The sequence below is a fragment of the Schistocerca cancellata genome, chromosome 9 (genome assembly GCF_023864275.1).
Source record: "Schistocerca cancellata isolate TAMUIC-IGC-003103 chromosome 9, iqSchCanc2.1, whole genome shotgun sequence".
In the NCBI taxonomy this organism is placed as follows: Eukaryota; Metazoa; Arthropoda; class Insecta; order Orthoptera; family Acrididae; genus Schistocerca; species Schistocerca cancellata.
In genome coordinates, this window is record NC_064634.1 from 24,697,520 (window position 1) to 24,723,672 (window position 26,153).

The 26,153-nt window shown below is 38.7% G+C and overlaps 1 protein-coding gene across 3 annotated transcripts in view; it reads left to right on the forward strand.

The window, feature by feature from the left end:
- LOC126100717 (acetyl-CoA carboxylase) overlaps positions 1-25,648 on the forward strand; it is a 444,288-nt gene extending 418,640 nt beyond the window's left edge. For all 3 annotated transcript variants that reach the window (XM_049911338.1, XM_049911337.1, XM_049911336.1), the window contains exons 31-39: positions 3,006-3,214; positions 5,416-5,559; positions 6,331-6,451; positions 16,023-16,216; positions 16,336-16,471; positions 16,609-16,786; positions 18,238-18,508; positions 20,189-20,359; positions 22,957-25,648. In XM_049911338.1, coding sequence (XP_049767295.1) covers positions 3,006-3,214; positions 5,416-5,559; positions 6,331-6,451; positions 16,023-16,216; positions 16,336-16,471; positions 16,609-16,786; positions 18,238-18,508; positions 20,189-20,359; positions 22,957-23,250 — 1,718 coding nt within the window. In that variant the 3' untranslated portion in view covers positions 23,251-25,648. The remainder of the gene's footprint in view (positions 1-3,005; positions 3,215-5,415; positions 5,560-6,330; positions 6,452-16,022; positions 16,217-16,335; positions 16,472-16,608; positions 16,787-18,237; positions 18,509-20,188; positions 20,360-22,956) is intronic.
- Positions 25,649-26,153: the final 505 nt, after the last annotated feature.

Sequence of the window (26,153 nt, forward strand, 5' to 3'; positions counted from 1 at the left end):
TTTGTTTGGTAAGTCTCATCATCTTTCTTTTTAAATATATTTTTCCCACGTGGAACGTTTCCCTATATATATATATATATATATATATATATATATATATATATATATATATATATATATATATATAAAAAGAAAGATGATGAGACTTACCAAACAAAAGCGCTGGCAGGTCGATAGACACACAAACAAACACAAACATACACACAAAATCTAGCTTTCGCAACCAACGGTTGCCTCGTCAGGAAAGAGGGAAGGAGAAGGAAAGACAAAAGGATATGGGTTTTAAGGGAGAGGGTAAGGAGTCATCCCAATCCCGGGAGCGGAAAGACTTACCTTAGGGGGAAAAAAGGACAGGTATACACTCGCGCACACACACACATATCCATCCATACATACAAGACACAAGCAGACATTTGTAAAGGCAAAGAGTTTGAGCAGAGATGTCAGTCGGGACGGAAGTATAGAGGCAAAGATGATGTTGAAAGACAGGTGAGGTATGAGCGGCGGCAGATTGAAATTAGGAATTAGCGGAGATTGAGGCCTGGCGGATAGCGAGAAGAGAGGATATGCTGAAGGGCAAGTTCCCATCTCCGGAGTTCTGACAGGTTGGTGTTAGTGGGAAGTATCCAGATAACCCGGACGGTGTAACACTGTGCCAAGATGTGCTGGCCATGCACCAAGGCATGTTTAGCCACAGGGTGATCCTCATTACCAACAAACACTGTCTGCCTGTGTCCATTCATGCGAATGGACAGTTTGTTGCTGGTCATTCCCACATAGAACGCTTCACAGTGTAGGCAGGTCAGTTGGTAAATCACGTGGGTGCTTTCACACGTGGCTCTGCCTTTGATCGTGTACACCTTCCGGGTTACAGGACTGGAATAGGTGGTGGTGGGAGGGTGCATGGGACAGGTTTTACACCGGGGACGGTTACAGGGGTAGGAGCCAGAGGGTAGGGAAGGTGGTTTGGGGATTTCCTATTTTTACCTGGACGGCTTCGTCAATAAACAGAACTGGCGCATATGGGGAACCGAAAAGCCCCATGTTGCAGTCCCATCGTCCCTGCATCCTCAAAAAGTACTGGTCTGGGCCGCCATTTCTTCCAAAGGAATCATTGGCCCATTTTTCAGATCCGAAACGATTACTGCATCATGCTATCTGGACATTCTTCGTGAATTTGTGGCGGTACAAACTGCCTTAGACGACACTGCGAACACCTCGTGGTTTATGCAAGATGGTGCCCGGCCACATCGCACGGCCGACGTCTTTAATTTCCTGAATGAATATTTCGATGATCGTGTGATTGCTTTGGGCTATCCGAAACATACAGGAGGCGGCGTGGATTGGCCTCCCTATTCGCCAGACATGAACCCCTGTGACTTCTTTCTGTGGGGACACTTGAAAGACCAGGTGTACCGCCAGAATCCAGAAACAATTGAACATCTGAAGCAGTACATCTCATCTGCATGTGAAGCCATTCCGCCAGACACGTTGTCAAAGGTTTCGGGTAATTTCATTCAGAGACTACGCCATATTATTGCTACGCATGGTGGATATGTGGAAAATATCGTACTATAGAGTTTCCCAGACCGCAGCGCCATCTGTTGTTGAAAATTGTAACTACTGTAATTTCGAAAGTTTGTCTGCCTGAAAATGTACTGTTGTCCCAAGCATATTGCAACAAACGGTGTATTTCTATCGCTGCTTGTTTAGTTTTTATTGCCGTTTCAAATATACCGGTCATTTTTGAAACACCCTGTATATTTGTTCATCAGTACACACCATTGTTACTGTTTCAGCTTCTGCTTCAGGTATGTCTGGAGACAGTATGAAATTCATGACATCAAATGAAAATCATTGCATCAGATGAAGATTCACCTGCACTTCCACTCTTGCTGTGTGATATCTTTGATTCACATTTGACATAGGTTCGAAGACTTCATAATTTTTTTGTATGTTTCATTAAGTATGATTCCTGAGCTCATTGGCAACAGCTTGCCAACTGTTTTCTTCATATTGCTATCTTTATATACATTACTTTCAGAGTCTTATAGTCCTGGTTCATAGACAAATTTTATTTATAAAATTCATAGTCCTCTCTTTTCTTCAGTTTTCCACTAACCACTACACAACATGAAATATTCTCCACCATTTGTGGACAACACTGGCAACCTCTCTCCAATATGTCGCCAACTGCACGCAACAGCCTGCAACATCAGCGATATTGCCCAACCATACCGCAAAATTTCCATGTATCGCAGCAGTGTTGACGGGAACACTATTGGGCCAAATATTGCCATAAACTATGGTACATCTAAATGCTCCTTTTTCATTTGAGTAAAGATTACTGTTTTGTAGAGAGTGCTTAGATGTTTGTCTCTATTAGTTGTGTGTAAAACTGACAGGCAATTCGCTACATCTGTTGCTTCATGATTTTGCTGTCTCAAATGTGTACTTAATGCTGACGAGTTAGTTTCACTATTATTCATTTGTTCATGGACTCTCGTGTTACAATATCTGCTTTTATCAATGCATATTTGTTCATAGTCTTTACATTTTATAAACTTAATGAAGGTTGTAGGATGCTGTGAATACAAAATACATACAGTTTATTTTACTAGAAATGTGACTATTGTTTGGACACACATTCAGCCCATGGAGAAGTGAAGTTCAAATCTCTGTTTGACATTCCCAAGGATATTCCCCCCCATACATTACTTAAAGGCAAATGCTTGGTTGCTGCTTTTGATAAGACAGTGGCCTATTCCCTCCAAATTGTTTGTGAGACAATGAAACATGTTATTTCCTAAGGACAGCTGTAATATGATATTTTTATTTCTTAGAAAGATGGTGATATTCTGTCAGTAATGTGATGTATTAATCTGACACTAATCTTAATTTCTTCTTATAGATTTCAATGTTTTCTTTTTGTCTTTGTATTTGTAGATTATTAAATTTGATTCAAACCCAATACAGTTATAATCTGACAAATAAATTTCCTTCAGGAAAGGAAGACGGGCTGGGTGTAGAAAACTTAAGAGCTGCTGGAGCCATTGCGGGTGAAACTTCCCAAGCTTACAAAGAGATAGTTACTATATCAATGGTGACCTGCCGTGCCATTGGCATAGGATCTTACTTGGTGCGGCTGGGCCAACGTGTTATTCAGATTGAAAATTCACATATCATTCTGACAGGTTACAGTGCTCTGAACAAAGTAAGTTATTATTATTAAAAGAATACAAACTTTCATAAGGATAAGAAAACTGTACTTGAAACATCCTGCAGATTAAAACTGTGTGCTGGGCTAGGATTTGAACCTGGTACCTTTGCCTTTTGGCTGCAGAGTGAAAATGCCGTCTGAAAACTGTACTTAATTAACAGTATTTAAAGACAGCTCGACTTTCAAGAATTAGAAAAAGAAAGGATCTTTGTGGTATTTTCTTTGAAAGACTAATGGGTGGAATTAAACTTTACATAATATGACAAAGATTTTTAAAAAAATCCTCATTAAACTATGCAGCTGTAGGTCATCTATTACATCACACTTTCCAATTGTGCATGTTCTGTTTAACTATTGAAGACTAACACTTATTTGGTCTGCACAGGCTGACTTACACCTTACAGTTTGTCTTATAGCTTTTACATTATTAGAAAAAGCTTCAGGTTAACTATCAATATTGTGCAATAAAAAGGTGAAGAATGTAACTCCACTGCTGGCCATTAAAATTGCAATCCCATGTATTCCACATGCAACAAATGTCTAGTTTGGATGAAGCATATTACATGCTTGGATACACAAATGATTAGTATTTCAGCACAATGACACAAAATAGGTAGGAGTAATGCCTTCTACATTATGTATGTAAGGGTTTTACATTTGAATGTTGAAACTTCCATGTGCCAGACCGAGACTGGAACTTGGGACCTTTGCCTTTCGTGGAAAAGAGCTCTCCTGACTGAGCTACCCAAGCACAGCTCATGACCACCTTGAGGATGAGTCATGAGTCATGCTTGGGTAGCTCAGTAGAGCACTTGCTGATGAAAGACAAAGGTCCTGAGTTTGAGTCTTGGTCTGGCACACAGTTTTAGTCTGCCAGGAAGTTTCATATCGGTGCACACTCTGCTACAGAGTGAAAATTTCACTCTGGACACCTGTGAATGTTGTTTGTTTATGAAATGAAACGTTAAGCCTTGTGTGAGGAGGATAGATGGCTACCAGCACATGCCAGACTAAGATGACGACAGGATTATGGCCTGTTGGTACCATGGTATATCCCATTCTGTGATATTGCTGCTAGCTTTTTCAGGATCCCGTCACTGTCAAGTGAATATGGACTCGGTGGGTTCTGGAGAGCCATAATCAATGCCATATAGATCTCAAATGGCGCCATGCATCTAGTGTCAGAGAGGACCGGCACATTGTTCGCTCAGTTGTGGAGAATTGTAAACCCCTGTCAGGAATTAAGCTTGGTTGTAGCAAGGCAAGCACCTGTACAATGTGGTGGCATATGGAGTGCCACAAACTGGCAGAACAGTGACCATTATTGCAACTTCCCTTGTTTCAGCATCAGAGAGAGGTGTGCCAGCAGTGGCGTGGACACAGTTCTGCATACAGGATCCCAGTGGATGTATCCACATTTGTGAGCTCCAGTGATGACAGACGTTGTTGCCATATTCATTTAGTCATTATCATATAGGCCCAGCACCTGGTGTGATGATACAGGGTGCCATTGGACACATAACATGATCAAGTCTTGTTTGCGTAGTCTGTAATTTAATTTCTGATCTGTTAAGGTCAGTGGCCGTCTAGATAACACAAGATTGCATATTGCCTGTGCTATCATGAATTGCCTCTGTGTAGAAGGTATTTGACTGTTGCCCTAGCACATCGCCACTCGCCAGCCACTGTGATCGGTGAGATCTGGCATAGTTGAAGTAGCATGAAAATACATATCCATATCTGACAACCAAGCTCAGTTCAACTCTCTGCCCACGTGTGTAAAAGCCATTGTTGCTGCCAGAGGTGGCAGCTCTGTGTATTAAATTATCACCAAATTCAAATGTATATTTTTTCTACTGTGTTGTATATATGTAAGTAAAATTTTGTCAGTTTTTACTCTTCCTGGTGTAGCAATTTTAATGGCCAATGGCGCATAAGAAAACAAAGATAAAGCATGTGGTTCTTTGTTTCATCAGAACAGAGAAAAAGGATGGTAAGCCTGCACAGAATCCAAACAGTCCAAGGGGAACACAGGTGTTTAATTCGTCTTCTCCTTAGTTAATTGAAGTTACAAATTTGTGGGGAGAGATCTTCCAAATAACAAGTGTTTTGTACTGTATCAGTGACACACCTAAAAGCAGATAAAATCTAGTATTTGTTTTGCACATTAAAAAATAAAAATATTTCCCTTTCAGTTGTTGGGACGTGAGGTTTATGCTTCAAATAATCAACTCGGTGGCACACAGATAATGTACAATAATGGTGTTTCACACAAGACTGAGTCGAGAGATTTGGATGGTATCTACACAATTCTGAAGTGGCTCTCATATGTTCCCAAGGTATGTTCTACCTCCCAAGGCATGTTTTGTTTGTAGATCAGCTGATGAAATAATGTTAACTTAATAAAAAACAATTAAATTAAAAAAAATTGAGAATATGTTTTGTAAATCAATCTGTCACCAAATTTCTTGTTTAATGAAGTTTATGGTTTACTAAGTATCAAGTACGGTATGGAAAGTTAGCAGTAAAATTAACAACTCAACGAATAGCAAAGGCATTGAGTTGTCACTAGATATACAAACAAGAGTGAAATCTTCATCTCTGGCTTTTGACCAAATGCTATTTCCTCTCTGCGTGTGTGTGTGTGTGTGTGGGGGGGGGGCTGAAAGCAGGGTAGTTAAAATTTCAGTTTTGTTCGTCTGCTCAGTATCTCTGCTATTCAATGAGTTGTTAACTTTACTCCTAAATTATTTATATAAATGGAGAGACATCACTGATATCACAGTTTCCTTTCACTGTGCTTTGAAAACTAATATTATTCCCTCTTGGATTTTCCATTATTCAAAACTAATATTTCTCTTTTTGGCACATGAGGCATAATAATGAAAAAGAAAGTCTTGCTAAACGTTAAATGTTCTAATTCTAACACTAGCTTCTTGGTGCTCTTTAAATGTACATTTTACTTTCTTGTCATAACTACATTTTTCATGTACATATCTTGAATTTTTAAAAATATTTGCATAAATAACTGAGGTCACTTGACAGTGTCATCATGACTCCAAACATTTTGCTGGCAAGTTCATGTATTGCATGATGTTGTGTGTGTTTAGGATAAGCAATCGCCACTGCCGATCATTCAGCCAGTTGACCCAATAGAGAGAGAAGTTACGTACATGCCAACTAAGGCACCCTATGACCCGAGGTGGATGCTTGCTGGAAGGCCTTCACCAAGTAAGTTGTAATATTATATTAATAAACATGAAACTGCTTTTTACATTGCTTGTAAGCTGATATATATATATATATATATATATATATATATATATATATATATAAATGTTAATATAATAGAGGGAAACATTCCACGTGGGAAAAATATTTCTAAAAAGAAAGATGATGAGACTTACCAAACAAAAGCGCTGGCAGGTCGATAGACACACAAACATACACACAAAATTCTAGCTTTCGCAACCAACGGTTGCCTCGCCAGGAAAGAGGGAAGGAGAGGGAAAGACAAAAGGATTTGGGTTTTAAGGGAGAGGGTAAGGAGTCATTCCAATCCCGGGAGCGGAAAGACTTACCTTAGGGGAAAAAAAGGACAGGTATACACTCTCACACACACACATATCCATCCGCATATAAATGTTAAGATCATAAATGTTAAGATCATTAAGCAAGACCAGGACTCCAACCTGGGATCATCATCTTTTGTGGGCAAGCTACCCGAACATGAGTCACCTGTACTCACAGCTTTACTTCCACCAGTACCTCATCTTCTACCTGCAAAACTTCTCAGAAGTTCTCCTGCAAAACTTGGGGATTAACACTCTTGGAAAAAAAAGAATATTGCGGAGACAAGACTTAACCACAGCCTGGAGGATTGTTTCCTGAATGAATTTTTACTCTTCAGTGTGTGTGCACTGATATGAAACTTCCTGTCAGATTAAAACTGTGTGCTGGCTGGGACTCGACTAATTGGTAGAGCACTTGCCCATGAAAGGCAAAGGTCCTGGGTTTGAGTCCCGGTTCAGCATACCATTTTAATCTGCCAGGAAGTTTCATATCGGTGCACACTCTGCTGCAGAGTGAAAATTCATTCTGGATCAGTAAGCAAATTGATTCAATAGAAAGAAAAGTTCGCTCCCTTTTAAAATGGAGTAGTTTTCGTATAATGAACAAAATTTTTGATTAATATTATTTTTACAGCTGCTAGACGATGATCTGGGAAAACATTAGTTTACATTTCAGGAAAATGTTGAAATATGCGAGGCATTATTAACCCTCCTATATAGAAGGTAGATTAAAAAAAGTTGAGCCTACATTTATAGCATTTGTAGATTTAGAAGCAGCTTTTGATAATGTTAACTGGAAATTCTGAATTTAACGGGAGTAAAATACAGGAACAGAAAGGTTACCTGCAACTTGTCCAGAAACCAGATCACATTTATAAGAGTTCAAGAACATGAAAGGAAGACAGCGGTTTAGAAAGGAGTGAGACAGAATTGTAGCCTGTACCCCATGTTATTGAATGTGTACTTTGAGCAGGTACAAAAGGAACCGAAGAAAAGTTTTAATAGGGAATTAAAGTTCAGGGAGAAGAAATAGAAACTAAGTTTGCCGGTACTGTCAGAAGTAGCAAAGAACTTGCAAATTCTGTTGAATGGAATGAACAGTATCTTGAAAAAGAGATTATAAGATGAATTAATTTGACTAAATTAAATTAGTTGCAGCTTGAGGGGTTTATATTAAGAAATGTGACTCTAAAAATTCCTATTTCAGTAGCAAAATAACTAATGATGATGACCAAAATGCAGACCAGCAATAGCAACAGCCAAAGAGAAGTATGTGGAATGTGTTAACATCGAACATAGTTAAAATCTTAGGAAATCTTTTCTGTAGATATTTGTCTGGTGTATAGCCTATAAGGGAGTAAAAAATGAACAATAAGTATTACGGATGAGAATGGAATAAATGATTTTGAAATGAGGCGTTACAAAAGAATTTTTGAAGAATAGATAGGTATATCAGATAATCTGTGAAGAGATACTGAAATTGGGAGAAAAGAAATTCATGGCACAACTTGAGAATAGGTTGATAGGACGCATTTTGAGGCATCATAGATAATTATAAGGGTGCTTTGAAAAGCTCTCAGAACGGAATAGAAAAAAAGTACTTACCATCACTGAAACTTTTTTTATTTTTCCATGTAGTCTCCTTATAGATTAATGCACTTGGTCAAACAATGTTCTAGTGCCTTGATCCCATCTCAAAAATCAGTTTCCTGCAGGCCTGCAGGCTACCAATTCTTCGTTTGAAGTGAATCTTTGTCCACCAAGGAAAAATTTCAGTTTTGGGAAGAGTTATATCAGGTGAATAAGACAGGTGTGGCAACAATTCATACCTTAGTTCGTGTAATTTTGGCATGGCGATGGCACATGTGTGCGGACGCGTGTCAAGAGTCACGGCACCCATCTTGAAGACAATTTTTTCATTTCTAATTCTTCAGTTAAAATTTAATATACCCTTTCAGATGACATCTGGCAAGCGTGAGCAATTTCTTGCACTTTCAATCAGTGATCCTCCATGAACATTTTGAGCACTTTTGCAATGATGTCTGGAATAGTGACACATCTTGGCCAACCACTGTGCGGATCATCATCTAAGCTGTTCCGACCAAATTTAAATTCCTTTGTCCACTTGGCAAAAGTTGAATATGAAGGAGCAGATTCCCCCAGTATGTTCTGGAATTCAGCATGAATGTCGTTCGCTTTCATACCTTTCTTTACGAAGTACTGAATCACTGCTCGAATCTAGATTTTTTTTCCATCTTCGCAAATCACTACACAACAACAAAGCCACGTCACTGCCACAGCTCTCTTCCCAGAGCACTGATGTGGCACATGTTTACAGGCAACAATCCAATGAATGTCATGTGAACAACTCTTTGCGCTAGCGCTGACCTATCGTGGTGATTCCGAGAACTTTACAAACCACCCTTGTAATTTGGAGATAGAGGTAAGTGTGTGTGTGTTTGGGAGAGAGAACTTGTAGAGCCAGACGAAGGCCTGACTACAGTGAATAGCTTCAAGAGGATGTTTGTTCCAACAGTTATGCAAAGATGAAGAGGCATCCAAAAGATAGACTTCCATGGAGAGCTACATCAAAATTGACATTGATGTAAAGGACACAATAACAATATTCTCTTCTGGTAAAGAGCTTTCATATTCATGTGCTCTGTTACCATTCAGTCACTATTAAAATTATGCTCACGTATGGTGACTTATGTTGCAGTGCCAACAATCTATAATTCCATATAAACCTGTCAGTTTGATGCAGTAATATTAGTAGTTTTCTAAAGCTTGCAGTAAAGGAAAGGATTTTTGTGGGGGTGTATGACCCTAATCACAATTTACAAAACTTCTCAATTCATATGTAAGAGGTTCTTATAAAAACAAATCCATTTTCCCAGTGCACATATAGTGCAGTGCAATTATTGTTTTGTAGCAGAACTGGTAAAGGAGAAGCGAATGGTAGAATATGTAAAAGAAAAATTGTTTTAAAAAGCTACAGTTCATACTAAACATAAAAAGAACGATCTGCTCAGTTACATCTACATCTATACTCTGCAAACCACTGTGAGATGCATGGCAGAGGCTACATTCCATTGTACCAGTTATTCGGTTTTGTTTTCCATTCACATATGGAGTGTAGGAAGAATGATTGATTATTCTAATCTCATCCTTATGGTCCCTATGTGAGTAATACTTAGGGGGTTGTAGTATAGTCCTAGAGTAATCACTTAAAACCAGTTCTTGAAATTTTGTTAATAGACTCTCTTGGGATTGTTTACATCAATCGTAAAGAGTCTTCCAGACCAGCTCCTTCATTGTCTCTGTGACCCTCTCCCATGAATTAAACAAACCTGTGACCATTCACGCTGCCCTTCTCTGTATACATTCAATATTCCCTGTTAGTCCTATCTGGTAAGGGTTCAACACACTTCAGCAATGTTCTAGAACTGGTTGCATGAGTGATTTGTAAACTATCTCCTTTGTAGACTTCCTAGATATTATACCAATAATCTGAAGTCTACCACCTGCTTTACCCACGACTGAACCTGTGTGAGCATTCCATTTCATATCCCTACAAAGTGTTAAACCCAGGTATTTATACGAGTTGGCCGCCGATTTCAGCAGTAACTTGATATTATAGTCATAGGATATTATGTTATTTCATTTTGTGAAGTGCACAGTTTTACATTTCTGAGCATTTGGAGCAAGTTGGCAGTCTCTGCACCACATTGAAATCTTATCAACATCTGACTGAATATTTATGCAGCTTCTTCCAGATAGTACTTCATTATAGATAACTGCATCAGCTGCAAAAAGCATGGTTTTACCATTAATATTGCCTGCAAGGTCATTAATATACGACATGAACAGCATGGGTCCCAGCACACTTCCCTGGTGCACATCCAAAGTTACTTCTACATCTGATGATGACTCCCCATCCAAGATAACATTATGTGTCCTCCATACCAAAAAGTCCTCAGTCCAGTCACAAATTTTGCTTGTTACCTCATATGATTGTACTTTTGACAATAAGTGTTGGTGTGGTACTGAGTGGAATGCTTTTCGAAAAGCAAGAAATATTGCATCTACCTTGTTGCCTCAATCCAAAGCATTCAGTATATCATCAGGAAAGTGCGAGTTGAGTTTCACATGGTTGATGTTTACAAAATCCATGCTGGCTAACATTGAGGAGGTCATTCTGTCCAAGAGACCTCATTATTTTTGAGCTCAGAATATGTTCTAAGATTCTACAATAAATTGATGTCAAGGATATTGGACAGTAGTTTTATGGCTCACTTGTACTACCCTTCTTGTAGTCAGATGTGACTTGTGCCTTATTCGAAGAACTGGACACAATTTTTTGTTTAAGGGCTCTATGACAGATTATAGTTAGAAGAGGGGCTCACTCAGCCACAAATTCGGTACAGAATCTGACAGGGATTCCATCAGGGTCTGGAGTTTTGTTCAATTTTAATGATTTCAGCAGTTTCTCAACACCTTTTCAGTGGTACAAGGATTAAATTGTAGCAATTCTCGTGGTTTTTTCCTTTGTAAAGGAACACTGGAAAATGAAGTTAAGTATTTGAGCTTTTGCTTTGCTATCCTCAATTTCAGTTTCTGTCTCATCCACAAGGGACTGAATGCTAACTTTGGTGCCACTGATGGCCTTTACATATGATCAGAATTTCTTTGAGTTCTGTGACAGACCACTTGACAATATTCTGCTTTGGTAGCCATTGAAGGCATCATGCATTACTCTATTGACAGCCAGATGTGTTTCATTCAGCATTTCTCTGTCTATAGCCCTATGCTTTGTTTTACACCTACTATGTAGTAAGCTCTGTTTCTTTAGAACTTTCTTTATAGTGACTGTATACAATGGAAGTTCCCTCCCTTTATGGACTGTTCTACTGGGTACATATCTATCCAGTACATGGTCAACTATTCTTTCAAAGCCAGAGTTCCTCTGCATACTCCTGCTTTGTGCGAAAAGTTTCAAGTTCCTCATTGAGATATGACACTACTGATTTTCTGTCTAGTTTACTGACCATATATATCTTTCTGCTTGTTTTAGTTGTCCTCTGTACTTTGGTAATCATTGTTGGCACAACCACTTCATGGTCACTGATGACACTTTAAATATGGGCATCCTCAGAGAGGCCGGGTCTATTTGTTGCCATTAGATCCAGTATATTTCCATCATGAGTGGGGTTGCTAACTATCTGTTCTAGGTAGTTGTCTGAGAAGGCATGTAGTAAAGTTCCACAGGATGTCTTGTCATGCCCACCACTAACAAAACTGTAATTTTCCCAATTAATTGTTGGATGGTTAAAATCTCCACCAGTGATTACAGTATGTGAATGGCAGCAGATACAGATTTAATAAACACTAAATTATTAGAACCAGAATCAAGGCTCTGCTTACTGACTAGAGAGGGAAGAGGACGACAGAAGATCAGACTATTCAGGAATAAATTATCAAGAAAATCACAGTTCAAGGTTGGGAAATTAACAGGGGAAGGCTAATACTGATGAAATGTTAAAAGTGGCAAAAAGGGCAGTTCATGACTCATAAGAGGGCACGCAGAAAATAAATAGGTAAGAGAAAAATGCAGAGCAACAGAAAAAAGAACAGAAGTAACAAACAGTGAATAGTGAAAATCAAAGCACATCTTCAAGAAAAAGTGATTGGCGATAATGGAAATGGGTGTGATGAGGCAGGTCACAACGGAAATGAAAAAGAGGTAAGTAGCAGCATGAGCGATTGACATTAAGTTGAGCCCAAGTGAGTGGTAGCTAACCAAGCAATATTCCATGTGTGAAGTTGTGATATACTAGTGCTAGGAGGAAAAATCTAAGTTCTATACAGGGTGAAACAGACACAAAGGCAATAATTATTATTTTTCTGAGTTTGGAGAGTACTGCTGCTCCACAACTGTGTACTATAAGGGATGAGCTTCAAAAAATTGTAAGCTTGGCTGTCCAGTGAAATAGTTGTTCCCCAGTAATTAAAATTCGGTATATTTAAATACATGTGCCACACATTTAGTGCAAATTGATGAATCCTGTGTCCAATATTAAAAAATGGTCAAAATTTCTTAACAACATAGAATTCCAAAGGTTTGTTAAAACTGACGTCTACCCCTGAAAGCATTGTTCAGTGGAAGGCAGTACCTGTATGTGGGGAGTGTTTGTGTTATGGGAGTGGGGCAAACACAGATTGCGGTATTATGGAAGCCCTTGAGAAACAGCTTGTACATGTTGGATCAGCCATAGTCAAAACCCATGCAGTTGGTGTTTTGATGCCTATAACTGTTAGATGGTCAGTATGAATAACTTGGTGTGTCCTTAGAAGAAGGCACGAGTTGGATAAATTTGGACTTTACTTGAGTCATATCAGTTGATTTGAGTAAAAAATCTCTGTAGAAAAGGTGATGAAACCATGCTGGTTGTAAGTAATTCTTGAAGATGCCCACAGTGGATGGTCCTGTATATGTGGTAGTGGTTCAAGTTGCGATTGTGGGGGAAAACACTTCGAGGCAAGGTCCATGGTCATGCTTAGTAGTAAAAAGAAAGTTTCTTACTTTGGGTGCCAGAGTGAAATTCCTGGTAAGATCGTGAATACGAATTATTTTGACATTGCAGAGAGATTAATGACATCAGTTTTCCCAATAAATGTATTATGTAGCTGTAGATTCTATGCCGGCTGGGGTGGCCAAGCGGTTCTAGGCACTACAGTTGGAACCACGCAACCACTACGGTCGCAGTCCGGAACCGCGGGACTGCTACGGTCGCAGGTTCGAATCCTGCCTCGGGCATGGGTGTGTGTGATGTCCTTAGGTTAGTTAGGTTTAAGTAGTTCTAAGTTCTAGGGGACTAATGACCTTAGAAGTTGAGTCTCATAGTGCTCAGAGCCATTTGAACCATTTGTAGATTCTATTCTAGGTGATTAAGAAATTTTGACCTGCATTCAGTCAGGATACTATCCTCTTGACACACTGAATTTTATCCTGCAAGAGTATCCATCAGTTTGCACTGAGTATGTGGCAGATGTATTTCAGTATACTAGCTTTTAATGACTGAAGAGCAGCTATTTTACTGCGCTGCCAAGGTTACAGTTATGTGTGTTATTTTTGTATGTCTCCAGTTGTTTAACATTCCATAAATAATTTGAAATGCATGAAATTGTTATAAATATAAAAGAGTAACTGAGGGTATTAGCTACATATTTTCTAAGCCCCCCTGTTACTTATTCACAAGTTGATTGTTTCAAATATTTTTATAGCAATTCTCTGAACGCTCTCTTTTGAAGCTTGCTAATCTCCACGCAACATGAGAAACTCTTCGAACACAGGTTGAATGCAATGTCAGGTGTCCTCCAACTCGGAGCTTGAAGGGAGAAAAAAAAAGTGTGAAGTATTAACACTTTGAGATACAGCCACTTAGAGAAAAAATTCAGGTCCAGAAAACCAACCATTTATGTTGTTATTTAAAATGTTACTGGCACATCTGTGTTTAGTATATCGTAAAGGATAATACACGTGAAGTCCAAGCTTCAAGGTTTATTTTATTTTGGTTCAGTGATAGACTACAAATGACAGAAATTCCTGATTTTATTCATAGCTCTTATTTTCTCAGCAACTGAAGTATGTATTTCAGAATAAAATTCAACTGTCAGTTGCACAATTATTTTTATTTGATTTACCACTTTACCGATTTCAACAGATTAATCCGTCTTCTTCAGATATCCTTTGTAGGCTTCTGAAAATAACGAATTAATTCGTAAAACAAAATGAAAAATAATCGTACAACTGACAACTGAATCTTATTCTGAAATTAAATTTTTCTGTAAAAAAGGTGTGGTGTGAGCCTTGAGCAATTTTCCAGCTAGCTGGCTTTTGTATGAAGTCTGAAGTATTCTGGCATGCGGAGAGGTATATTGCAATCAGGGCAATACTAGCTTGTTGCTTTCTTTTCCAGTAGCATCTTCTCTGAAACTGATATTACATGCTGATTTGTCATGAGATTCATCTCTTGAAGAGACAAGATGAATACAAACAAAACAGAAATAAACTGTAATTATGGCAGCAGTATCTGCAACAACACTAGCAACAAAAAATTGTAACAGATTATAGCTTACCTGAATACAAACCTCCTTCAAATTGTTCTCACTCAGATGTTTCTTGCTCCGGGACAGAATTTTTGATTCTTCCTCTAGAGCTTCCAAAATTTATTGCTCACAGAACAAGTGTGACATATTTGTAGCAGAACGAAGCAAACTCTAAAACCTAACGAGTACGAACATTAATGTCGTGAGAGGGCAACCTTACAGTGGCTCAGTTGTGATACCAGCTCTTATGTTCACTACTGTTTCTTTTGAATTAATTATAAAAATTTACAACAAAAGATAGCACCTGAAAAGTGACAGGTAGCAAGATGTCCATGGATATTTCTCATATGAAGTATGTGGCTGAAAGCTTATGTGTAAGTGTCTTTTAATTGTGTGTGTTTGCAACTTAACATGTCATCTGTACAGTAAGTAGCAGTCTGTCTTTTCCTACATTGTTCACATGAAATTAGTTCAGTTTCCAAGCAATGGGTAGCTCACATATCTTGAAAATCACAGCCTGAGGTATACTTGAGTATCGTTCCTGGAATGCAGTGCTGTAGCCCCCAAGTTGCACTTGGGCTTATTCGCCAAAATGTTAATTAAAATGACAAAACCATTTTCATTTCCACTGTGTATGCCTTGTGTTGTGAAGCTAGGAAGTTGTCTGTATCCATCTGTTACTTATACTGGTGATTAAATCCAGTATCTTACCTATGGTTTTGTCATTGTTTATGATTTGCCTTCAATGTTCTGATTGTGTGAATCTGTAGGAGGGGTCTGTGGGGTTACTGTGTTCTTATTGCATCTTTTATGTTTTTCACAAAGAAAATAAAATGTGGTTTCTAAAGCCTCACTGCTCAGCAGTAGTTGCTGTATGTGTAACATACAGTTTCACTTTTTGATAATGTATACTTATTCTTCTTTACAGTTCTCCTTTAAAATTTCCTGTTAAGATATTGTTAAAAATTTTTTCTTTGCTATGACTTCAACCAACGGAAAATGAAAGCATTAGGTTCAGTAATGAGTAGTCGTACTTTTCTTTATTTTTTTTTAACTTGAAAATAATTTTCAGCACCTGTTAATTGCTTTGTCCATAACTCACTTATATTACCACTTTGCAGCAAATTCAGGTGAATGGGAATCTGGATTCTTTGATGCTGGCAGTTGGGATGAGATCATGAGACCATGGGCCCAGACAGTAGTCTGTGGTCGTGCACGCTTGGGAGGAATTCCAGTTGGTGTGATTGCTGTAGAGACACGCACAGTGGAACTGACATTACCGGCAGATCCCGCAAATCTTGATTCTGAAGCTAAGGTTGGCAGATGATTGTGGATAATACATAATAAGAAACAGTTTTTAGCACATTTTAAATTGTATTTGTTGCATTTTATCATTTTACATCATTATGTGTTTGTAATTTGATGTTTTCTCAGACTGTATCGCAAGCAGGTCAAGTGTGGTTTCCAGATTCTGCGTATAAAACTGCGCAAGCAATACAAGATTTTAGCAAAGAAGATTTGCCACTGTTTATTTTTGCTAACTGGAGAGGTTTCTCTGGTGGAATGAAAGGTAAGCAAAAACGCGTACTAAACTGACAGTTAATTTTGAATTATGTTATTGAACCTTGTTTGTAATAGTGAGTAGTTGGATAGTCACACTTAATTGCTATGATTCACCTCAATGTAATGAAAATAAATGTTTCACAGATATGTACGAGCAGATTGTCAAATTTGGAGCATATATTGTGGATGGACTCCGGGAGTACCAGCAGCCCATTATCATATATATTCCACCAAATGGTGAGCTCAGAGGTGGTGCCTGGGCTGTAGTTGACCCAACAATAAATCCTCGTCACATGGAGATGTATGCTGATCCAGAGAGTAGGTGAGTTTTCTGGATCATGTGATAATCCTTAGAAAAAAATGTCTGATATGGCTAGAACATTCTTGGAATTAATCTGCGATCATGGTTTCTCGTACACTACATGGTACTTCTCAAAAGCTGCTGTATTAAAAAAGAAAATTTCAGTGAAAGAAAATTTGCTTCATTGTAAATTACATGTGTGAGCTTCCATGTGTCAGAATTCATAATGTTCAGTGACCAGTATTCATGTGGTGACTCTCCACATCTCTAAACAGTTGAAACGGATGGAGCATTCTGTGAAAGAGTTGTGGCATTCATACGGTGTTATTTTTGAAGAATAGCATCACTTTTTGCGCAAATATATTCTGGATTTTCAAACACTTGTTTACCCTTGATTCACTATGTCAACAAAGATGTCTAGGAACATTTCACATCTATTGATGTAGATGACTGCAACAAATGTGACAAGGATACACCTGGTTTTATCTCACTAATTCATAAATTTGTGTGTCTTGTGGAACCACCTTTCAAATTGTTATCCGACGTTTTATCTACCAAGTGAAAACAAAAACTGAATCCTGTACAATCTGTGTATTGATGTTGATCAGAAACCAAAGATGTTAACTGATAGTACATACACAAAAATGTATTTATGCATATTAAGCATGCAACACAATCTCCAGTATTGAAGGAAGATGACAGACACATAATCTGCCAGTTTTGATGCATCCACTGCACATTGTTTTATGTGGGTATGACCATGAACAAACTATTGTCCCACATGAATTGCCCTGCCAAATTGTAGCCCATGACCAACAATACTACCCAGTTACAGAGTCTGCTGCTAAACATAAAGTGGTGTTCTTAACTGAATGTATCACAACCTGTGCCATGTGGATCCTTCTCCAGCAGCTCTTTCAAATTGTGCCAGTGGGAACTCCCTTTCAACATATTTAACATACTGTTTGTCACCCCCCCCCCCCCCCCCCTCCACACACACACACACACACACACACACACACACACACACACAAAGCATCATTCTCTTCAATTCCCTTCCTACCCCCCATGCTCTATATTACTAGTGCAATTCCCCGCCCTTCCCACAGTCATGATCTCAACCGGCCCCTGCATGCTCACCTACATGTTCCCCACTGGCACAGTCTTTCCTAATACGCTCTCTTTCTCCACCACCATGCCTTCCATGATTCAACCATCCAACTTGTTACTTTCAGGCACTAAGGAGATGATCATCATCCCCCCCCCCCCCCCCCAGCTCTGTCTGTCTCTCTCTCTCTCTCTCTCTCTCTCTCTCTCTCTCTCTCTCTCTCTCTCTCTCTGCCCCACCCTCTCCCTCTTTGTTTGTTTGTTTGTTTGTTTGTGTGTGTGTGTGTGGGGGGGGGGGGGGAGAAAATAAGTATTGATGGTAAAATTAATTAATGTTGTGTTAAACTCCTCCATTCACATTTTAGGGGTGGTGTGTTGGAACCAGAAGGAATTGTGGAAATAAAGTTCCGTATGAAAGATATTGTGAAAGCAATGCAGCGATTAGATCCCGTGATTCGACAGCTTCGGTCCCAACTGCTGTCCTCCCCTAACCTTTCAAATGAAGAGAAAGTAATACTGGAGAACAAAATAAGTGAAAGAGAACGTTTCCTAAGACCTATGTACCATCAAGTAGCAGTACATTTCGCTGATCTTCATGATACTCCTGAGAGGATGCACGAGAAAGGTACTATACAGGTAAGTGTGGTTTCATTGTTAATGGGTTTTATACATGTTTATGGTAGTGAAGTCCAGGTGGAATATAAGTAATTTAAGAGTGAAGTTAACAATACACTGAAATGTTGTCAAAAGGGACATAAACAAGACTGAAATATTTGTGAGCTTTCAGGTGTATCGTTTTTTGACCTAGAGCGCGCGCGCACACACACACACACACACACACACACACACACACACACACACACACACAGTTATATTAAGCTGGCTGAAAACACTATGCTGGGAATGCAGTTTTGCAGCTCGACTAGGGAGTGAAGCAGGCGAGGAGAGAAAGGAGATGGAGAGTGGAAGGTAGGGTTGGGGTGTGGCTGATGGTTCAGAGGGATGCAGCAGGTATGCAGGAGAGGACAGGCAGAGACAGCAGGTGCATGGGATAGGATGCAACAGCAGAACTGGTACTGGTGAGTTTGTGCAGCACATGATGACAATAACAAGACATGGAGCATTTAGTTGGGAGGGGAAGGGAGAACAGAGGAATAGGAGTCTAACAATTAATAAAATATTCCGGGATGTTAGACTGTGGTCGAAGGGATTTCGCTTTAAAATACGACATCATCCCCAAATGTGGAGGACATTTTCAAGGGGGATTCACACCTTGGCTTGCTGTTTTATTAGTTATGACAATTCCTGCCATGGAAGTTTGTATTTTACGAAGAGAAGACTGTGGAGAAGAGTATGCGGCAGTATGTGGACAGTAAAGGTGGAGGTGAACATAGAGCAAATGTCTAGTGGACATTGAGGCTAGGAGCAGGATGATTACGTCTACGAAGGATGCACTGCTAGGATGACTCCCATGTATGTAGTACAGAGAGGAAGGGGGGGGGGGGGGGAATCAAGATGGCAGAGGTTGTTAAACAGCCATTGAAATTAGCCATGTTATGCTAAGCACAGTTCACCAATGGGTGGTCCAAACAGGCCTTGAAGGTCCGTTGTTACCAACCAGCCGCCATGTCATCCTCAGCCCCTAGGTATCATCAGATGTGGATACAGAAGGGCATGTGGTCAGCACTCTGCTCTCCCGGCCATTGTCAGTTTTCGTGACTGATGCTGCTACTTCTCAATCAAGTAGCTCCTCAATTGGCTTCATAAGGGCTGAGTGCACTGTTTTGCCTACAGCACTTGGCAGACCCAGAGGTGACCCTTCCAAGTGCTAGCCAAGCCTACAGTGCTAAACTTTGGTGATCTATCAGGAACTGGTGTTACCACTGTGGTAAGGCCATTCATTGGCTGCTCATATAAAATACAGTGCAAAAATTGCAGTGGAGCTGGTATATAATATGACGGTTTTCACATGCGGTCCTGCTTCCAATGGAGTATCATGGCTACCTGTAAAAGCTGTGTGTGTGTGTTTGTGTGTGTGTGTGTGTGTGTGTGTGTGTGTGTGTGTGTGTGTGTGTGTGTGTGTGTGGGGGGGGGGGGGGGGGCATTCTCACACACTTTTTGTGTATTTGTACCCTAGCTCAAAATAAGATTCATCCAAAAGCTAGCAAAGGCTTTAGTATTGTTTATATGCCCTCTATGGCTCAAAATCTGTACCATTTGGTGAGTTGTTACCTTTACTCTTAAATTAGATTCTTATATATTCCTCTGTTTTACATGTTGTATGTTACTCTAATCATAATGTATTTATTTTATCAGGATATTGTGCCATGGCGCAAATCGCGATGTATTTTATATTGGAGATTACGCCGGCTTTTATTGGAGAATGAGCTAAAAACAAAGCTTCTGGAAATCCAGCCTGACCTCAGTGTCGGCCAGGCAGAAGCCAGATTGCGGCGATGGTTTATTGAGGACAGAGGAGCCACTGAGGTAAGGGCCAAAACCCAAACTGTTACTGAATGAGAGTTCAGGGATCCCAAACAGTCTGCAATGTCCCCTTTTTTGACGTGTCAACCCAGTCGTCTTAAGTGTTGTTGAACATTTCATAACCGTTATCATTCATTGCACATATGAAGTAAGGCTTAATTTGCAGTGTCACAGAAACCGATAATTGAGAGATGCATATTTCAGTTGGATTGTTTTTGATTACATTAAATATGAAAGTTTGCCAGTCCATGAGGGCACAGGCTATTGCAAACTAATTTGTTAGAAGTGTAAAATTAGGTCACCTCTAGCACAAGGATCATAGCTAAAATACAATCAGCTAGGCACCAACAGAACCACACACACCTTTTTCGTGGACTTCGTATACTAATTATTTAATATTAATATATTTCACTCATAAATGAACATAGTAACACAGGAACAACACTGTTTCCATGAACAAAGCATAGGAAGGAACAGAAAAATTTGCACCTACAAGTATTTATTGCAATGCATCACATTTGAAAGTAAAAGTTTTTATTTAAAATTGAGCAAATTTTTGAATGGTATTGAATTTAAGTTTAGTTTTCAAATTGCAATCATTCAGTAAGTTAACTGATTTGACAGGCAAAACTGGTTCACTTATGGACTAGGTACAAGATATTATCATAGGACTAGAGCTTCAGGGCAGTTGTAGTTTGTTACAGATTTAACATTTAGCAACTATATTGGCACAATTTGTAATTTCACTGGTCTGGTCCTGAAAATGTATTAATGGATGTTAATGCTTTGCCGTAAGATGAGATGCAGGAGAATATGAACTGTATCGGAGTCAGTATAAGAAGCTCCCTCGCAGCACTGTTGCCAGAGGTGCATATTGCTGGTGGCTGTAGGTGAAAGCAGTAGTGGTCTATATAGCTATAGCTGTGACAACACTGTGGTATTGCCATAGGGGCGTTTACAAAATTGTATTACATGACTGGTTGAGGTAGTTGCATGAAGTTGTGGTGTCCAACCCACTGCAACTGTCATCGATCTACTTTGACTGACTCGACTATAATACTGGTACTGTACTTCACAGTCATCTCAAAAAATGGTTCAAATGGCTCTGAGCACTATGGGACTCAACATCTATGGTCATAAGTCCCCTAGAACTTAGAACTACTTAAACCTAACTAACCTAAGGACATCACACAACACCCAGTCATCACGAGGCAGAGAAAATCCCTGACCCCGCCGGGAATCGAACCCGGGAACCCGTGGGCGTGAAGCGAGAACGCTACCGCACGACCACGAGCTGCGGACAGTCATCTCATACACAGTTGCAATTGACTCATAATTGTTACAGGAAGAATAGTATAGTTGTTTCCATTGAGTCAATTTCTTCACGGCTAAGGAGTATATCAGTCCATATAGCGAACTTCCTTATGTGTCCGTAACTGTGCATCATCTGAGGTTATGCCTTTTGTGTCTGGCCTGCATGACCTCTTGTATTGGACACTTTAGTAGTTACCCTATGAAGTCTAGATGTCTCTCATCTATTGAGCAATTTTGGTTGATTTTGTGTCCTATGATCACTTATATCAATATGTCATTTTGATTTTCGTGTGGCACTTGAAAAGGAATTACAGTATGATCATCCTCAACGAATCAGTTTCGGATAAAGAATTTAGTATTTTGGCCTTCTCTTTGTCAAACTGCATTTTGATGTTTTTATGGTCACTTACAGTCTGAACAGATGGTTTTCATCTGTTTACTGGTTCAAAATAAGACCAAAATTTTTAGGTATTTCTGCGAGTTAGTAGACAGAAGTTTATGTATTGCTTCCTACTTCAGGGCATGTTTCAGTGTTAACATCTGGAGTGTAAGCATTATTTCATTTTTGAAGCTCAGTAATGACCGTTTCAGTTGACCTACCTCCTTATCCCCACTAAACTTTGATGCCTGTTGGAAGCTCTGTATAATGGTCTTGGCAGTCCTCTCATTATTTTCACCCAGTCTTACTATCACTCTGGAAGAAAATGCTACTGGTAAGCTCTATTATGAAACATTTTAGATGACAATGTCCGGTCCACAGTGTAGGCGTTGTTTCCTCCAAGGTTGTGGATCTTCCGAGGTGAGTCTATTCACTCACTTGGCTGTAAACTGCAGAGAAGTGTTTGAATAGCTCAGGAGTGGAGTGAAATAGCATGATTTCCCTTGCATCAGCTGCTTTGTGGGAATTGTTTAAAATACCATTGTCTGTCATTGCAGATACATGCATATTGATTCTTGGGAGGATTCATGCAGTTCTGAAAGTTTCATGTGGTCATGAATGTTCATACTAGTTTTTCCTAATCCCTATATTTTGGTCACAACAGGGAGACAGGAATGATGAAGAAAATAATTCAAGACATGTGTAAGAAATATTCTAACCTTTATTTTCTGCTATGGCACTTCATATTCATAGCTAACCTTCTGAATTTGTAAAATCAATTTATATTTACATTTATAAAAACTATATTCCTTCATTTGTAAAGATGTTTTCCAGACTGCTACTTCCATTTGAGTTCTATTTTTGATAGTGACAAGCATTAACGTAACATAAGAAAAATGTTTTGCAGGCATACGTTTGGGATAACAACAGTGCTGTGGTAGAATGGTTGACTGAACAGCTACAGGAAGGCTCAACATTCTGGCACAACGTGCGCAGTATGAAGCACGAAGCTGTCGTACAACGAATCAAATCTGCTCTGGCAGAATGCCCGGACAGAGCCTTGGAAGCAGCGGTTACTGCCATCATGGAGACCTTATCGCAAGAAGAGCGAGCTGAACTGGTCTGGGCTCTTTCTCAAGAAGAACCATCACAGAAACGTCTTTCAATTACAGGAGATGCACCCTCTATTTCTTCCCAGTAGTATTACAGGAGCTCGGTGTAATGTTTTGCTGGTTACTGAAAGGCTGTGACTGTGCTGTGTATTTTTCATGGCTGATTACCTAATTTTTTGAACATTGATGGTGCAAGCAGTTTATGACAAGTGCCACTTTGTTCAGGTATCATGTATGCTGTGCTAGGATCCTAGTTGTTAACTGGATGTTAGATACTGCTGACACTTTGTCCTGCATAGTTCTTTATGGTGTTATGAAGCAGTCTTGTGTGCTCCTAAACAGTGTGATAAGGAATGAGTCTGTGGTTACTTATATGTAATGAATGGATATTAAAAGTGAGAAATTGTTACAGTTGTGTTAAAATGTACAGCAGTGATGACACACACTTTGTATCTTCAAAAAAATTTTTGCTCACTACTATCAGACCGTACATGCTATAGATGTTGCAAGTAAATGGGAATATGTATTGGGAAAATACTGATTGCCTGCAACACTGTGTAAGAAGTATTTTAAGAAAGTCACACATTAATGAGGACTCAGCTATTTTTGTTAACATAAGTTCCCATCAAGATGGAAGTGGTAGTATATAATTGTACTTGCAGTATGTGTTTGATTAGATGTACAATGTATGAGAATGCCTTTCATCTTCATGAATTTGAAATTGTGTTACAGGATCTTAACCAGTCTGTTGGATTTGCATTGTAAGTAGCAGTTGTTGTTATAGTTCAACAAAAGACTTGTGTAAGCAAGTGTATAGTTAAATGCACATGCATAATTTTGGTTTCAGTATTTGTTACGCAGTTACTGGTTAAGAGTATGCTCTACTAGCCCTTTGAAATGGAAGTACAGTGAACATACATTTAAAAAATTATAACTGGTTGTACAACAAACATGTACAGCATTCAGTATTCTCGTTTCCGAAGGAAACAAGAAAGGTAGATTGTATGGTTTCAGAACATCTTGATCCTTTTTCTTTCAACTTACAGTTAGTGCTGAATGAAGTGGAACTACTTAATTTTTGAAAAACAAGGAACAGTTATAATGATATGGCGTGTTGTTATATATTAATAAGAAAAATGGTACAAAATTACATTCCAGTCTGTCAGAAGTGTAGAAAATGGTATTATTTAAAGTACTGCTGTGTTTTCTTAATTCTTAAAACTTGTTAAACATGATTTCTCTACTTAATTATTATTTTGATTCACTAGTATAGTGCAGTACAAAGACAAAAATAGCATTATCAGAAATGAAAGGCACAAAGTTAGCATAAAAAAAGTGTGTGTTCCTTCTGTTTGTGTTTTTCTTCGGTAACATTGTTCAGGGACCAGCTCACCAAAGTAGTAAAAAAATTCTCTAAACTTTCATGTTTTGTGCTACGCAGTCACATATTCTCTAACTGTGTTATTTCCAAGAACTGTGTTTTGCAAACAAAGTCTTGGTACAGGGAAAAAAGGAATGGTTTTGAGAAGAAATGTTTTAATGATATGCAAATCCATGAAGTGAAAGATGATAATGTTTTACAAAGCTTGCAGTGAGTGGGTCAGTGAAGAGACAGACTATGAGTTTCTCCACTGACAACAGACCTTTTTTTTGCAGAAGGGAACTTTGTTTTAAAAGTGACCAAAGAATGTGTGTGTGTGTGTGTGTGTGTGTGTGTGTGTGTGTGTGTGTGTAGGCGTGCGCGCGCAGATGTACATGCGGTTGTGCAGTGCATGTACGCGCATTCATATTTTTCTTGTGTGTACCACAGTCAGAGGTGAAGTTAGAAGAGGTTTTCCAGTGTTGTATTTCATCTTCTTCAAAGAAAGGTTCACTTCAAGATAATAGATGTGAATGTGATAGTGTATATTACTATAATCGTTGACACTTTTTCTTTTTTGAAAAGTGAAATGAAAATAAGTGTTTCTGTGTTTCAGATCTAGTTATTAAATTTATATTAACATCAGCTATATTTTACACCTGCCTAAGAAGTATTTTTTCAGCATGTTGTTGATTTTCCAGAAGTTATAGAGGGCAGTAACACAGTAGAGTCGTGTTAATTGTTACTTATTAATAAGTGTGCCTTCTTTGTAGAAACATTGAGAAGCAAATTTTACTTAAATGAGGTTTGATAAAAAGAATATCCTGAATTGATTTGAGTACATTGCATACTGATGGGTTAGTTAATTTCCACCCATTGCTCAGCTCCCTTTTGCAACTACAGGCATCCTTTGTCCTCTATGAGGAATAAAAGTCACTATATTTTTTTATTTTCAGGAAAATATCTTCAAAGTTCACTGTGGATATAAACTGATTGTTTATGACTGGGTGGTTGTTAAACAGGGATGTTTCAAGAGAACTTGTTCTGATGATTGTATTGCTTGGATAGATAGTCAGGACTATACTGATACACGTGCCAAAGTCTGGAGTAACAGAACATCTGAGATGGAAAAAAAGGCACATTCTTCACATTAGTGTTACTGCATTTACATATTTCTCCATTTTTTTTACATAACCTGATGGAGATGCCTGTTTCTGCCATATAACAAAAGTGAAAATCACAAGACTAAAGGAATCGTTGCACATCATTTGCATAGCAGCAGTCTATTTCAATGTGTAGAAGTCCACTGCCAGTTTCTACTGAATTGTTGATTCCACACTTTTTAAGATGTTATTCAGGATATTTTTTTGTCACCTGCTTGTTCGCCAATGATAAACAAAAGTTATCTTTATCGTGGCAGCTGTAAATCAGAGTTCCCAAACCTAAGGCAGTTAATGTGTTTTTTTTTTTGTGATATATGTATATTTGTGTTCTGAATTTGCTTGTAAAAAGACTTCAAATAGCTGCACAAAAGTGTAATTTATACAACTGAAATCTATTTATATGTATTTAGAAATGGTTCAATATATGTTGTTATATTTTTTGCAGTCCAAAATAAAAATTTATATATAA